The sequence below is a fragment of the Anser brachyrhynchus genome (genome assembly GCF_964034855.1).
Source record: "Anser brachyrhynchus genome assembly, chromosome: 2".
In the NCBI taxonomy this organism is placed as follows: domain Eukaryota; kingdom Metazoa; phylum Chordata; class Aves; order Anseriformes; family Anatidae; genus Anser; species Anser brachyrhynchus.
The window spans coordinates 149,526,972-149,543,039 of NC_137695.1; the positions used below are offsets into that span (position 1 = coordinate 149,526,972).

The 16,068-nt window shown below is 43.9% G+C and overlaps 1 protein-coding gene across 6 annotated transcripts in view; it reads left to right on the plus strand.

Moving 5' to 3' along the window:
• The window catches only part of FER1L6 (fer-1 like family member 6), a 107,236-nt gene that overhangs the window by 36,619 nt on the left and 54,549 nt on the right, over positions 1 to 16,068 (plus strand). For all 6 annotated transcript variants that reach the window (XM_080582048.1, XM_080582051.1, XM_080582049.1 and 3 more), the window contains 6 exons: positions 5,224 to 5,306; positions 9,367 to 9,493; positions 10,530 to 10,584; positions 10,679 to 10,810; positions 11,511 to 11,573; positions 15,079 to 15,157. In XM_080582048.1, the coding sequence (XP_080438174.1) occupies positions 5,224 to 5,306; positions 9,367 to 9,493; positions 10,530 to 10,584; positions 10,679 to 10,810; positions 11,511 to 11,573; positions 15,079 to 15,157 (539 nt within the window). The remainder of the gene's footprint in view (positions 1 to 5,223; positions 5,307 to 9,366; positions 9,494 to 10,529; positions 10,585 to 10,678; positions 10,811 to 11,510; positions 11,574 to 15,078; positions 15,158 to 16,068) is intronic.

Sequence of the window (16,068 nt, forward strand, 5' to 3'; positions counted from 1 at the left end):
CTGGAACTTTCCCTTCTTGGCAATATTTTCCTGTGAAGGTTTCCACAATCTTGGGGAGAGGGGAAGGAGTAATTTTCCATTTTTCAGCAGCAGATTAGATTTGTGGCTTGAAGTTGAGTTAAACAGCATTACTTTTTGTGGAAATTTGAGGACAGCTAACTTTTTTTTCTTTCCAGAAGAACAAATCATCTAAAGAGAGTAATCACAGAATATATTTAAGGAGCCTAAATGGTTTTGTTAAACAGCATGGATGCAACCCATGTGCACAAGCTTTGGAGCTTGTACACTATCACTGGATGATGAACAATTTGTATATTAAAATGATGGAGTCTCTTTATTTTGAGGGATTTATACCTTCAATTTCTTTACAGTTTCATTTATTTGGCTTAGACCTTTACAGAGGGGATTCTCTGGCAAATGCCATGTGTAATGAATGCTACCCTGCCATCTTGGGAAATGGCCCTGTGCTCTCCTCCTTCCCCATAGCTGAGCCCTGCAAAGGCCTTGTGCTGGCTGCCTCTCTGATATTTTTGAAGGATGTTTCTCTGCATGGCCCCAGTTGCTTTTGGACAAGGTAACCAGTGGGGCCACACTGGGACTGAAATCTTTTTTGCTTCAAAGACAAATCTTTCCATTTTCCAATTTCCATCTTTTCTCAAGCTTGGCTCCTTCTGTTGCTCTTTGAGACTAAGGGACATGGTGTAGCAGTAGGTGAGGTTTGCAGTTGGACTTGATGATCTTGAAGGTCTTTTCCAACCTAAATGATTCTATGATTCCATAATCATACTGTCTTTAGTCTGTCTTGGTGTTACATAAAAATAAAAATCATAGATGTCCCAGTTTCCACATCAGGCTTTATTAATGGACATTGCCTACAGTTGCCCTCTAACTCCTGCTTTCCTTGGGTCATTAAAACAAAACAAAACAAAACAACTTTCTAAATGTATTCCTGTGGTGTTTTTACTCGGGTGGGCGGCCAAGCTCCACCACAACCGCTCTCTCACTCCCCCTCCTGAAAGAGGAATGGGGAGAAAATATGATGAAAGGGGCTCAAGGGTTGAGATAAGGACGAGGAGATCGCGCAGTAATTATTGTGACGGGCAAAACAGACTCAGCATAGGGAGATAGTAAGATTTATTGCCTATTACTAACAAGCTAGAGAAACGAGAAACAAAGGAAAAAAATCAAAAGCACCTTCCCCCCCATCCACCCTTTTCCACCTCCTTCCCCCGAGCGGTGCAGGGGAGCGGAGGATTGGGGGTTATGCTCAGTCTATAGCGCTTCTTCACCACCGCTCCTTCTTGGTCACTCTCGTCCCCTGTGCTGCGGGGTCCCTCCCACGGGATGCAGTCCTTGCTGAACTGATTCGGTGTGGGCTGCCCACAGGCAGCAGCTCTTCAAGAACTGCTCCAGATATGGGTCCGTACCACGGGGTCCATCCCTCAGGAGCGAACTGCTCCAACCTGGATCCCCCACGGGCAGCAGCTCCCCCCAGGCCCCCTGCTCCTGCGTGGGCTCCTCTCCACGGGCTGCAGCTCCGGCCCGGAATCTGCTCCGGCAGGGGTCTTCCACAGGCCGCAGCCTCCGTCGGTGCAGGTCCACCTGCTCCACCGTGGTCTCCTCCACAGGCTGCAGGGTGGAACCCTGCTCCACCGTGGTACTCCACGGGCTGCAGGGGGACAGCCTGCTCCACCATGGTCCTCACCACAGGCCGCAGGGGACTTCTGCTCCGGCGCCTGGAGCACCTCTCCCCCTCCTTCTTCACTGACCTTGGCGCCTGCAAGGCTGTTCCTCACTCCTCTCGCTCTCCCAGCTGCTGTGTGTGGCGTAGCATTTTTTTTTCCCCTGTCTTAAATATGCTCTCACAGAGGCGCAAAACAACATCGCTTATTGGCTCGGCTCTGGTCAGCAGTGGGGCCCTTACCTAACATGGGGCAGCTTCGAGATCCTTCTCACAGAAACCACCCCTATGGCCCCCTGCTACCAAAACCTTGCCACGTAAACCCACTACAATTCCACCAATACTGGTTGGGTTTTGGCATTGTTTGGGACATGGAAGTTGTGAATTTTCTGTGATTGGGCTCAGAATTGCTGATGTTCCTCTTGGGCCCGGCCAGTAAGCTTAACGTGCTTGCTCTGAATATGAATTTTAAATATCAGCTTCCCTTTCTGGTTTGCAGTAACTTTTCCTTCACAAGTAAATGCACCTTGAGTTTGCAGCTGATTTCAGGTGTTTGAGCATTGATTGCTATCAGGTTTACTCAGTGGATGCGTGCTTGATTGGCTAGCTGGACCGTGCACTTTCCCAGAAAACTTATTTTTATTGCTACACCAATACAGGCGAACAATTTCTCTGATGACAAAGGGGAAAAATGTGCTGACTATTTACCACTGCATGCTTGTGGCCAACGGAAATCCTGAAAAAATATTGCCATTATCCTAAATGTTTTGTGTTTTCACTTTCCCCACCTGTATTTTTTGTTACTGGAGTTACTAGCACAACATTCTCAAGCACTACAGATTGTTTCCCCCTCTGAAATGCGGGGTATATTTGTTTCCTTGGAAAAACCATAGTATTAAATCCTGCCCACAGAGACCTCTTGAATTAATGCTACCAACAATTGGGAAAATGATAGAGAGCAGTACCCTAATACAAGGGAAGTTCTAGGTGGGTTGAAATCCACCACTGCTCACAAATTTGTGTGGGTTTCAGTGAATGTCTCAGCTTTAAAAATAAGTTGTAAAGAAGTCTGTTTTCAAAATATAAAAGTATGTAATTTCAACATTTCAAAATGAAATGTTTCGGCTATGCTGATGTACGTTTTTGTGACATTTCAAATTGAAGAGGACCAAATTGCCTGCAAACAGAACCATTTATTTCACCGCTGTGTATACAGAATGTGAAATTTGAACTATGCTGACAACAATCAGGCAATATCTGCAACAATGTGAATTTTTCACCATGAAGTAAAGCAAAATGAATCCTGAGCAATGACTTTGGGTTTCTGAGTATAAGTCAGGGTGGTCTGGTTAATTCAAAATAAGTCCATGAGTTTTTATCTAATGAAAATATTTTCCAGAATAGTTTCTCTACTATTTTTTTCTCCATTTTTTTCTTTTTTTTTTTTTTTTTTTTTTTTTTGTCTTAGTTCAGGCATTCAAAGCCAAGAGACCATTAATGCCCACCCTTGTTCCAAGTGCTGCCCAGTTTATCATTAAGGAGGAACTTCTGTGTATGTCTCCTATGTTATTGTAACTGTTTACCAAACCTACTTTGGCAGCAAGAGATGACACATGCAGACTTTAAGGATCATTATTAACCACTGGTTCAATCCTTCAGAAACCTGGAAAAATTAAACTACACACTCCAGTGCTCAGTGATTCGATTTCCACTCCCCAGTCTCCTCTCAAATAATGAATCATGCAGCTTAAATCACACTTTGTTAAAGGAAGAAGAGATAAGAAAACTATGAAGATAAACAAAAACCAGCCAGTCCTTTCCCAAAGTACAGCTGTGCTAAATTTCCCCACTTTAATCTCTCAGGGATGCAATCGCAGGACAGCAGCTGCTCGCCAACCTCTGTTCAAAATCTTGAGTTGAAAGGGGAAATCTGGGTGCAGCCTTAATGCAAAGATGGTGTTTCTCTTCCTTGTTGCTGAGAAGAGATGCTGTGCTGAGCCCTCCTCAGGGACAGCGGGGAGAAGTCCCATCTTCCCCCCAATGGCTTTTCCTTGCAGGGCATCAACTCCTGCCTTGGTTCTGGGACATGGAGGAGCAGAGTTTGGAGCAGCAGGTCATGTCTGAACTGAAGACTGATAAATTTATTACTCTTGTAGTCATACTTTTGTTCTGCACTTGTGAAATGTCAGAACAGCAGCAGTGTCCTATTCCAGGACTGCTGCTGCTGGACCCCATCAGAGGGCAAAGAAAGAGGGTTTGGTGGGATGATGCTGGCTGGCAGCCAAGAAGGAGGGACTCATGGCTCTTCTCTTGCCTTCTTTGGATGGGCTATGAAAAGAAAAAGAAGACTCTCCGTTGAGGGCAAAATACTGTATGACTTTTATAGAGATGTTTCCTTTTCCCCCTCTCTGTAAAACCAACTCTACAAAATACAACTGCTCTTTCTCTCTACTCACAAAAGAGCTGAAGGACCAATGGGAGATTAAAATAGGAAAAGGCAAAACAGCACAAAGCTCTGAATAGCCAGTCTGGCTCTGTGCTGTCACTGGGAGAGATGTTTTAGCTTATCTCAGCATTGAACTGCCTGCTGCTGCAGGGCATTTTGCCATTGGTTTCTCAGGAAGCAGGACTGTGTAGGTCCCCGATGAGTGTCTTGTCATGTCTTATACGTGATGGCAGCCAGCCCAGGGCCATGCCGGACCTCACCCCATGAACACTTGCTGCTCCTGAATGACGGTGGTAGGCTCCTGGCAAGGGGCTGTGGCTAAAACAGAATGAATGCAAGGAAGAAAGCCTTACTGGGGCCACAGAGTGACTTTAACCAGGCATGGTCTGAGAAATGATGTGCCTAAAACCCCACTGAGCTCTAGTAGGCTTAGTTTTAAACCAGATTAATCCCCTAGTTCAGAATAAGAAGGAGTGGGAGCAGAAAAGCCACATGCAGTGGTAGCTGGGGTAGATGCTGGTCTGAAGCACCCCTGCAACACAGCTTGGGGAGAAACTCTTGTCCAGCTCTGCTTGTGGCTTTGCTGCTGGAAGGGAGTGAGAACTAAATAAATAAATGGCAAAAGCTGTGGTGGATGTGCCACCAGCACAGTGCACATCCTTACCAATAAAGTTTAAACAAATGCTTTTATGTTTACCTTATTCACTGCAAAACTGCTTTTGACCTGGAGCCTATAATTTGTCAGAAGTTTTTATCTCTGGTCTCATCACAGGCATAAGAATTATGTGTGGAGAAATCAGTAGAACTGGAAACTTGGATTTCCTTTTTTAACTCTTCCTGCTGTCTTGGTTTGAAATGAAGCTCTGGCTCTGCTCTCGTCATGTTTGTCTGTACACTGCCAAATTTTAAAAATAAACAAAATTAGATGAAGTAAGAATCCAGATCATTTCCCTGTATTCTTTCAATAGAAGGGAAATCATAATATAATGATCTCACATGGAAATCAGATCTCTCTCTCAACAGGTCTTTAAACCAGAGTCCAGCACAGAGAAGGGCTGGAAGCTATTACAATGATTGCTTTTCCTTAATTTTTCAGAAAGGGGCTGTTTGCTGGCATGAAGCTGAAGAAGAAGAAAAAAGGCGAGAAAGGGTTGACTATTGCAAACAAAGATGCACTAGGTAAGGCCCTGTAAATAAATACTGCAACTAACGAGAGCAAGTTGGGGATTATACTATACCTAATTTCATGTGAACTCATTTGAATTGTGTCTTAATATTGATAAAATGGGCAGTAAACTCCTTATAGCTCTTAAGTAAACAGAGAGATTATTCTTTTTATATTAACTGTTCTGTTAAATCCACCTTCAGATCCTGCAAGTTCAGACTGCTGTATCTGATAGAGTAAAACAAAAATGTTAGCCTGATTCTTTCCATAGACAGATGGCATGTTTTTAAAAGTTTTTTTTTTTAATTTATTATTATTTTTATATTTATAGTCTAGAGATAGATACATCATTGTATAATTCTTTCAGAAGATATGCTTGTTCTAAAAACTGCAGAACATAACTTTAGTAGTCTGTTATGGCTGGATAGGCTGGCTAAATAAAGCTGGGAGCTTTATCTAGTAACAGTTCTCCTCTTAAATGTATGGCAGAGTGGTTTTTTTTTAATTTTAACAGATGTAGGTACATCTGTAAGACATGCAGAGTCTTTTATTTCTTACCCCCTAACACTCTGTTGGTTCTCAAGCTAAGGAGACATTCTCTAGAACACCCTACCACTGCCATTTTCCTCCTATCCCCACAGACCTCCCATTCACCTTCACCAAAACTCATATTTCAGCCACAACAAATTGTTTGCTTTTTTGTGCTTTTTTGCAGTCTCATGCTTGAAATTTAATGGGATCTTTAAAACATGGACTCCTAAGGGTTTAGTGCAGCCTGTGAATTACACTGCTGCAATAAACCAGCCATGTATATCTTGACTCACTGCTGGGTAGAAACAGGAATACTTATTTTGTGTCATAAACACTGTTTAGCTAAAGGGCACTACCTTAAACAAAAAGATTTTCCTCTGGTCCTTACAGCAAGGGATCTTGGCTTTTAGAGAAAGAGAAAACCAAACACTATTGAGCTTCTTAGTAATTACAGTTATGTTTGAGTTTATTTATCTTATTTATCTTTATTTATCTTATGCTTTATAAATATTTCATGCTCTACAAGAAATACTACGCTATAATTTTGTTCTGTTTTCCATGTAAGCATTCAGTTCTCTGTAACTGATTTTTCAAATACTGCCTTTGAGTCTTTGCATGGATTGGAGTCCTTATGCTGCATCTTATGCTTGCAGCTGTTGACTCCGTCGAGGGTGGTGAGGCCTTGCAGAGAGATCTGGACAAATCAGAGAGCAGGGCAATCACCAACAATATGAAGTTTAACAAGAGCAAGTGTCAGATTCTGCACCTGGGAAGGGGCAAACCTGGCTGTATGTACAGACTGGGGGATGAGATGCTGGAGAGCAGCCCCAGAGAGGGATCTGGGGGGTTTGGTCAACAGCAAGCTGAATATGAGCCAGCAGTGTGCCCTGGCAGCCAGGAGGGCCAACCGTACCCTGGGGTGCATCAAGCACGGCATCGCTAGTCGGTCGAGGGAAGTGATTGTCCTGCACTGCTCTGCGCTGTGCGGCCTCACCTCGAGCACTGTGTGCAGTTTGGGGCACTACAGTATAAGAAAGTCATAAAGCTGTTAGAGAAAGTCCAAAGTGGGGATACAAGGATGGTGAAAGGCCTAGAGGGAAAGACTTAAAAGGAGCGGCAGAGGTCCCTTGGTTTGCTCAGCCCAGAGCAGAGCAGGCTGAGGGGAGGCCTCATGGCGGCCTGCAGCTCCCTCACGAGGGGAGCGGAGGGGCAGGCGCTGAGCTCTGCTCTCTGGGGACAGCGACAGGACCCGAGGGAACGGCATGGAGCTGGGACAGGGGAGGGTCAGGCTGGGGGTTAAGGAAAGGTTCTGCACCCAGAGGGTGGTCGGGCACTGGGACAGGCTCCCCAGGGCAGTGGTCGTGGCACTGAGCTGCTGGAGTTCAATAAGCGTTTGGACAATGCTCTCAGACACATGGTCCTATTTATTTATTTACTTATTTATTGGGTGGTCCTTTGGGGACCCAGGATTTGGATTCAATGATCCTTGTGGATCCCTTCCAACGTGGATATTCTATGATTCTGTGATCTTCACACATTTCATTAATGCCTTCTTGCTGAGGGGTCTGAACTTGTAAAGATACAGAAATTACCTGCTCTCTCTTGGTTGACTGGGGATTTGGGTTTAGGAGACCCAAAGGAAGTGTGCAGTAAGGAAGTTTGGTCACTCTTTGAACCATTTGATGGATCCACATGAGGGAATAATTCCTGATGATCAGTTATGTGCAGCATACACATGGTTATTGAGTAAAAAAGGATATTGATTCAGATATTAAAATGTCAGGAGAATGGATCTGTAAAACAAAAGAAGCATTGCAAAGAGTTTACATCACAACAGAAACAACATGTAAAAACCTTGTAAAGGGTGGTCTAGGCAGGACGTCACACTGGCACATGCCTGTTCCCAGCTGAGGAGAGGAAAGTTTTATCTGTTTTAGCTTACATAGCAAACAGTACAGAGTACTACAAGCCCATAATCAAACAGCATGCTCTAGAGTAAATAGGATATGGGGGTTGTCATGGGAGCTTAGTGCTACAGGTGCAAAACTGTTAATAGACACCTTTCCCTCAACGGGTGCAAAGCAAACCATGTCTACACAGAGGCAATTCCCCCTCCCTGTGTTCTGGGGACATCAGACAAGAGCCAGAGGGGCAGACAGAGAGCATGTATGTTATATGAGACTTACAGTGGAGGAACCTTCATTAAAAAGTATGTCAGCTCGAACACAGAGCTGCCCTAACAGGGCAGTAGGGCACCCAGGCTGGAGCTGGCTCATGCAGTTATGCTTTGCAGTAATAGCAAAAGTCCCATCTGTCTGTACCTGTCTGGTGGTTTGCTTGGAGTAGGGGCTTGTGGAATCCAGCTGCCAAAGCTGCATTCAAACCTGATGAGTGCTAAAATTAGAAATCCAAGTAAGATTTACTGTATGGTGGATGGTCCTTTGCTACCATCAGCAGTTTCTAAGTACTCCTCGAGGAACCATACCGTTGCAAAGAGACAGGGAAGCACTATTAAAACCCTTTGTCTAGTTTTGTAGTTGGAACACAGTGCCATAGAGCGCTTGCAAAAAATACACTTGAATGTATTTTCTTTCATTTGATGTAGAGCTGTCTCCATAAAGTCATGTAAGCCACCGAGTGTCGCTGAGCAACTCATCAATAGTTTTGTGGGTGCCACTTGGCAGCTTCTAGACCAGAAATAGCTCAAGTCCAGAGTCAATGAACATTTCGTGCTTATATGTATGTATCAGAATCAATTGCAGGCAACCAATTTCTAAACTTTCACCCAAAACACAGAAGTCCCTTCCCAAGGCAGGTGTTGAACATAAACACACTCAACAAGGGGCAGAGATGCTGGTAGTGCTTCCCTTGGACTAGGAGGACAAAGCAGAGCAGTGTGGGAAGGGCTTCTCTGTCCAAATGTAGATGTGTACCTCTGAGCTACTGGCTGAGACTCTCTTTGGTGAGGAACTAAAATAGACACTACTGGAAGCAATTTGTCTCATCTGAGCATAGCTGTCTACAAGAGATCCCATGAATCGTGTTCTTCAACTCTCTTTTTCTGTTCTTGATCTCCAGTTCATCATCTCTGCATTGTGGAAGTGATTTGAAATTTTGAGAAATGATTTCAAATTTAGGCTCCACTTCAGTCACTTGGAAGGAACCGGAGGGTGCCACACTATTAAAACAAACCATGAATGGCAGACTCGCTCCTGCAAATACATGCAAAAAAACTCACAGTCTGTCCCACCATCTTTCTAGCAGATGAGAGATAAGGCAATCAGATGCCACTGGCGCATATGTGCCTGAATGCACATGGGGTGAAGAGAGGGGCATTTACATGCAGTATATGGTTTTGCACAGAAGGGGAGCTGCTGCTCATCCGTGCTGCTCCATACAAGTCCTAATTGTGATCTTTAATTATGATACATAAATAAACAAAATAGTCAGCTCATGTTGATGAATTCATTGCTGCTAACTGCTCCAAGTTATCTTTTTCTCACAAATATCAGAGGCATAAAGATTTCTTATTTTACTCACCAGGTGATCATGATGGAAGTGAGAATCTTCACTATGACACTCTTGGAAGACAAGAAGAGGAAGAGGAAGACCTGATGAACAGCAATGCATTGTCCAGTGTTTTTGCATCCTTAAGCCCAAAGAGGAAAAGGTTGTCCTTGGCATATCTTATCTAACATCCCCCAAAATACTTTTTCCATCCTTCTTGGGAATGGCATTGCCATACAGCAATACACCTGCTGACAGAAAATCCATCTGCTGACAGCAGTGATCCCTTCACTCCTTCCACATGACAGAGTGGGATGTACTTCTTGGCAAAATATTATCAGCTCAAGACAGATTGTCACCAGGTGCTATCCAGTGCAGAGAGAGATTGAAATTGGTGCCGAGAGGGCCTGAACTCTGCTGCTAATGAAAATGAGCCAAAGGGGACAGCAACTTCTATAACCAAGTGTTTGTGTAGTTGTTTTTTCATATGGGGGAGGAACGGAGTCAGGTTTGACAGGATCAATGGGTGAAATCATTCCCATGCATGGCAGGTAGCTGCTCTGGGCTGTGCAGATGCAAAGCATTTCCCTATTGGCAAATACATGACAGACAGAGCCATGCCATACATATCCAGGTATGAAATTCTATAGTACCCAAGGAATGATTACACTGAATTCTGCCATATATGAAAACCTGCCATCCTCTTCACGCTTCGTGAGAAGCAATAGGAAAAGGTAAAAGAATAACTGGGCACCGTTCTGCATGGGAGGTGGAATTGCTCAGGTACAAACTGTGGCACTTACCAAAATTGCCAGTTACAAAGCTGAGTGACTGTCCTTGAGTGTGCTCTGAGCTCCTGAGAGATACAAGCAGACCAGTGCTTGTAGCCAAATTCCAACAGAAGAGGAGGGAGGTATTTTGCTTTCTGTGTGCATGGGCTTTGCCCAAGGAGAGCTACTGTGGTTCACCTCGCTACGCAGCCCTCATCTGATCACAGGTCTGAGCCCTTGGGCTACTCCTGTCTACCACGCATGTCCCTCTGATGGTGTTTGAGTGACTGCTGGGGAAAGCAAGCCTAACAGCTCGTGACAAAGCCACCTGCCACAAACAATGCTAGCTTAGTGACAGTCTTTCCAAAACATGTCCAAGTAGTAGTCTTGCCTAGAGATGCCTAATGAACTATTTTGTGATTGACACAGGGCAAAGCTGGTGCCCAGGATTCATGAAGAGGAGATGAAATCCCAGAACTACCAGGTGAGCAGGGGGTGACAGCCCTTACGTGCCTGTGAAATCCCAGGGTGGGCTGGAGGTGAGCCTGGGAGAGTACATGGTGTCCTTCACCCTGCAGATTGCCATCACCATCATCGAGGCCAGGCAGCTGGTGGGTGAGAACATTGACCCGGTGGTGATCATCGAGATTGGTGATGAGAAGAAGCAAACAACAGTGAAGGAAGGCACGAATGCCCCCTTCTACAATGAGGTTGGTGCTCTCTCCTGGGGAAGGCACTTTCTTCAGTTGTTCTGGGTGTTCTTCACTGGCTGGTAGCTTGAACAGGGATGGGCAAAGTTGGTAGCATCTGCCTGTTTGTGTAGGGATGTCTGCCCAGGAGCTGTTTGAGTTTCAAGCTTGGAAAAGCACTGGCAGTGGCTCTCTTGAGTTTGGCTCTCTTTGCTCTTTCTCTTCTGAAGCTCTGTCCATCCTGATCTCCCTATCACATCCTGCCTCACCCCACTACTGCTGCCTCATCATTTTTCCATATGATCCATTTGGGAGATTTGTCTAAACTACCCCATCCTCCCTTGTCTACCATTTCCCTGCTTTAACCCTTCCTTGATGTATGTTTTTCCCAGCTGGTGACAAATCACATGAAAACAACTCCCAGAACAAATACTCCTTTGGGTTTCCTCATGCTTCTTGTCCCTTTTGACAATAACCTCTGATGCAGAGTGCCATGGGCCGTGCTATGCAGCCATGCAAGGAGAGAGGGCCAACTGGAGAGAGGGCAAATGGGTCTGGGTTACAGAAATGGTGATCCAGGGAGCAGAGGAAGGGCTTTGCTGTGCCCACCACCACCTCCCCACACCCCCAGATTCTCACGATTCTCACCAGGACACATTGCTGACAGTGCTGCTACCATCACAAGGATAATTCTGATCTGCTGTCCTTTTTTTTTCCACAGTACTTTGTGTTTGATTTCGTTGGACCACAGGTGTTTCTGTTTGACAAAATAATCAACATCTCTGTAAGTACCTAGGAAAGCCCAGTACAGTAAGTTAAGGTCATTGTTGTTTATGTCATTTTGGCTCTAAATGTTTCTTTCTTCTTAGTGGAATTAAAAGGAGAAATAATTTTAGGTACCAAGAGTGCTATGAAGGCAGCATGAAGAGTAGGAAGGAGGAAGGAGAGGGAGAGGAAAAGGAAGAAAGGCAGCTGACAATGATTTGAAGGAATGTAAAGCTCGATGTAATGGAAGATTAGGTGTGTATTTTCAGGGACACGTGTTGCTGTCTTGGCAGTCTGTGAGGTAGAAGGAGAAATTTAACCTTAGTTAACAGTTGTCAGCATTGTCTTTGTCGTTTTAGTTTTCAAGCTTCACCTTGTATCAAATGGCTAATGAAACTTCTGGCTTATCTCAGTTCCTCAGATACAGCTGTTTCTAACTAAGATATCCAGGTACCTTATCCTCAGCAGCAGCTCTTGGGCTGTCCACAGCTCAAATACATGAAATTTGTACTTCTGCAGGGTATCTGCACACCTGACCTTCACGTATCCATGAGTACAGAGTTTACTACAGGCTGACACTGGCTCATTTCTGAATGGGAATAGATACTATCTCACTGTTATGACTTACATCACAATGTATGGCCCCCATACGTTCCTCTGAGATGGTTAGTATCAGGATAACACTGACAGATCAACTTCCGTGAACTATTGCTGCTTAGGGATGTGTAGTTATTTTTCTCCAAGGTATGACCAGTCTTTTGGACCTGGAATTCTTTAGATAATGCTTCCATACATCCAGTGGAGGAGGGGAAATTGCCAGCTTTCTGAGGGTGTTGGGGTATGTGGGAGAATGTGCCAGCATTTACTGGTATCAATCTGCATAGTTTTGTCAGCCTCAGAGAACATTTTGATTTACACCTGCTGAAGGTGCAAGACCAAGAAATTAAAGAAGGCCTTTTAGATAAAAATGACGTTTTAAAAGAAAATACTAACCTAGTGCAATGCTCATGTATGCTGCTGAAAACAGAAAATCACTACCTTGCAATACAGTTTTGGAGAAGGCAACGTATCAGAGGAATAGAAATAAATAAGAGAGGAAACACACTTTGGGAGAGGAGGAAACCCTGGGGTATGGAAATCTTCCCAGCACTTGCTTAGCATGAAACTCACCTGAGGAAAAGCAAAGATTGGCAGCCTCCATTATTAGCAATCACTCATGCACTGAATTCATTTAATCTGTGAAAATGAACTCATCTGCATCTGGAAGCTCAAGGAAATCAAAAAAGATTAGTGCTATTGCGCATCAGTTCAGCAGTTATTCTAGCTGCATTAAAACTCTGCATTTGAAAAGAAAATGAGATTAGCTGGTTCTTAGCACCTGCTAAGGAATAGATATTTTTCTTGGTTAATATCTCCCAGTGCATTCCAGCAACCTTGTAGTAGATGCCCCTTCCATGCTAAGCCTATATCTTCAGTAGTGAAATGCTCCCTACGTGAACACTGCTCATTCTTGTCCGCACTCAGAAAATCCAAAGAAAAACATTCAGTCATCTATAGAGTCAATCAAGTTTGGAAAGCCACAAACCCTTAATGAGGTACCATGTAGATTAGGCACAATGCTCCTTCTCAGAGAAGATGAAGGCATTCACTATAAACTTCATGTTCACCTTATTTGCTGCATTAGAAAAAATATGCTTGAAAAAGTACCAGGAAAGATGCAGAGGACTTAATGGAAGCACTGGGCTATTTCCTCAGCAGTTAAAAGTGCCAAGTACTACAAGGAGTGGAAACCCTCATTGTTTCAGTAGGAATAGAAGGCATTTCCAAGGACATCACAGTTCACACAGCAAATCTCCTATAGCATAGAGTAGTGAGGGTTACACATCTAACACTGTCTGAACATCTTGTCATGCCCTGGAGAGGAAATAAAAGAGCAGTGAGACAAGACAATATGAATTTACCACATATCCTCATTTCTGCATCATAAAAGAACTCCTTTTTTTTTTTTTTTTGGCCACAGAAAGCCTACAGCCAACTTCCCCCTTCCACCCATCCTGTGATGGAAACAGTCAATTTGGGCAAGTTCCTGTTTCCACGTAGTTCCTCCAAAAGTGTCATTTTGAAACCCTTCAGCTTTCATGGCTTCTTCCCCCATTGGTGCCCTAGTCCAGCTTCATCAGAGTAAGGCTCCAGTGCTGTGATGTGTCAGCAGGGACTGAGAGAAAGCAGCACCAGTGCATGAAGCCGTGGCTTCACTCTGGCTTCTCTTCCACACAAAGGCCACTTAATTTTTAAGCTTTAATCACAGGGCTCAATAAAACTGATCCTTTGTCTGCCCTACTTCAACACCTTCCATGTTGAAGTGAGGTTTTACCAAGGATAAGTGAGTACGATCCCTAAATCACAGCAGCACAGTGGAGAATAACGCACAAAGTGAAGTCACATGAAATATCCAACGAAAAATTACAACAGACCTGTATCTCTGTCAAGGATGTACAGGTCCAAAGCCAGGGTATGAAGTCCTCTACATCCCTAAAATGGTCTCAGATGTGTGGATATTTAGCCCCAACATTTAGATTTAGCTTCTGTGGACCCAGGGTTTTAATTTCGTTTTGCAGTTCGGCCAAGGTTTCCCAGATAAATCAGGCTGCCTTCAGAAACTTTTTCCCAAGCAAGGAATGGGTTTCATTCAAACTTTAAAACTATTCAGAACCAAGATGCGAGTCTTATTGTTTCACAAATGCAGTTCCAGAGCCAATCTTCCTTTGGAATATGTTGCTAGCATCTGCCTTGTCTAAAAGATGGAGCACACACACATATTTGAAAACCAGACACACAAGTACATAGATTCAGAAATTATCTGACAAAGGAATATTATTAATTAAATTTGAATTAAATTGAATTAAATTAAGTTCATTACTTGGCAGGAAGGATAAGGAGACAGACTCACTGGGGCCTGCCTGCCATCTCATTTACATCTATATCACTTCTCTGACTTCATTAATATTGTGGGGGGTGAAGCAGAATTGTGTCTCTTGGTTTTGTTCACATTGACATGTTGCAAAGAAACACTTTAATTCTTTCTCCTGTGGGTGTACTCAGTTCATATGGCAACTCGGCTCTTTCACAGAAAGTGATACAATTTCTGCAGCCTAATGTGGAACCAGCTGTGCCCCATGTGTTTATATTTATTATGATTTATTTTAAACTGACAGGATAAGTAATATAAATGCATCTGCTGTGAAGATGCATCCATCTGATTCCTGACCTATTTAATCCTGGGAGCTGGGATGAACCTCTGTGATTCCACCTGGATGTGACTGTATTGGTTTCTAAATTGGCACAAGGCATGGGGGAAGAAGAGATTTCAAATGCTCACTGTATCTGCAGCTATGTGCAGCCATCTTTGGGTGGTGCCGAACATCACTGCTTATTACCTCTGAACCGAATGTGATCTTTGGATTGCTCTTTCTTATGCTGAGAAGAGAGATAATGACATTCTTTAATCTGTCTTTTTCTAACAGGTTATGCACCATAAACTGATTGGGAGTGTGCTGATAGGCTCCTTTAAAGTAGATCTGGGGACAGTGTATAGTCAGCCAGGTAAGTGGTACATTTTCTGTCTTTTTTTGTCTGTTAAATAAGATGAGAAGAGGGAAGAGGGAGGTGCACTGCTTTTCCACTAAGGTGTCTGAGGTATATGCCAAGGGATAAATTTAGCATTTTTTTTATTGTTTTCCTATATGGGTACCAGAGAACCAGCTGAAGTTTTGGGAAAAAAAGTTCAACCTTGAAAACATCTTGACAATCTGCTCATTGGTGGATGCACTTATCGGAGCCAGGTTTTCTTTAGTGAGTCAGAGTGGGCACCTGAATGCTTACAAAACCTGAATCCACCTGCTTGTTGCAGAGCAGCTGAAGGTCCACCACATGTGTTGGGGTAGAATGAGTGGAGGTAGGGAGAGAGAAGGGAGCATAGAAGAAATTGTGAGGAGAGCTCAAGGTAAGAATAGAGGCTGACCAGAAAGGGGGAGAGAATGAAGGAAGTGATGAAGAGGTGACCATGGCTCCACCTGACCTGCCATCTTCAGAGATGTCCAGTTCTTTCTGAAATTTGAAGCTAAGAGAAGATTACCTATCTCCACCCCTCCCCCCCCCCCCCCCTTTTTTTTTGGTCTGTTTTTACAACCATCCACAGAACACATATCTTTCTTTCCTCCACAGTCACTCAAGGACCAGGTCTTGTCTCAGTCTTTAGGAATGGATGTATTTATGGCATCTATGGCATCAGCTATGGCATCTAAAGACAAAACAGCAGAATCATTCAGGCCATCCTCTCTCCAGGGCTCCTGAATTAATGAACGAAGAAAAATAGCCTGACTGAATAGTCACATAGGCTGCTCTAGTGTCTGAATTTTGCCCTGAATTTCTTACTCATAGCTTTATGGGACAGCTGTGTCTGAGGGTTGATCATAGCCCTGGGACCCCAGAGCATCCTAGCACACTCTGGTCTC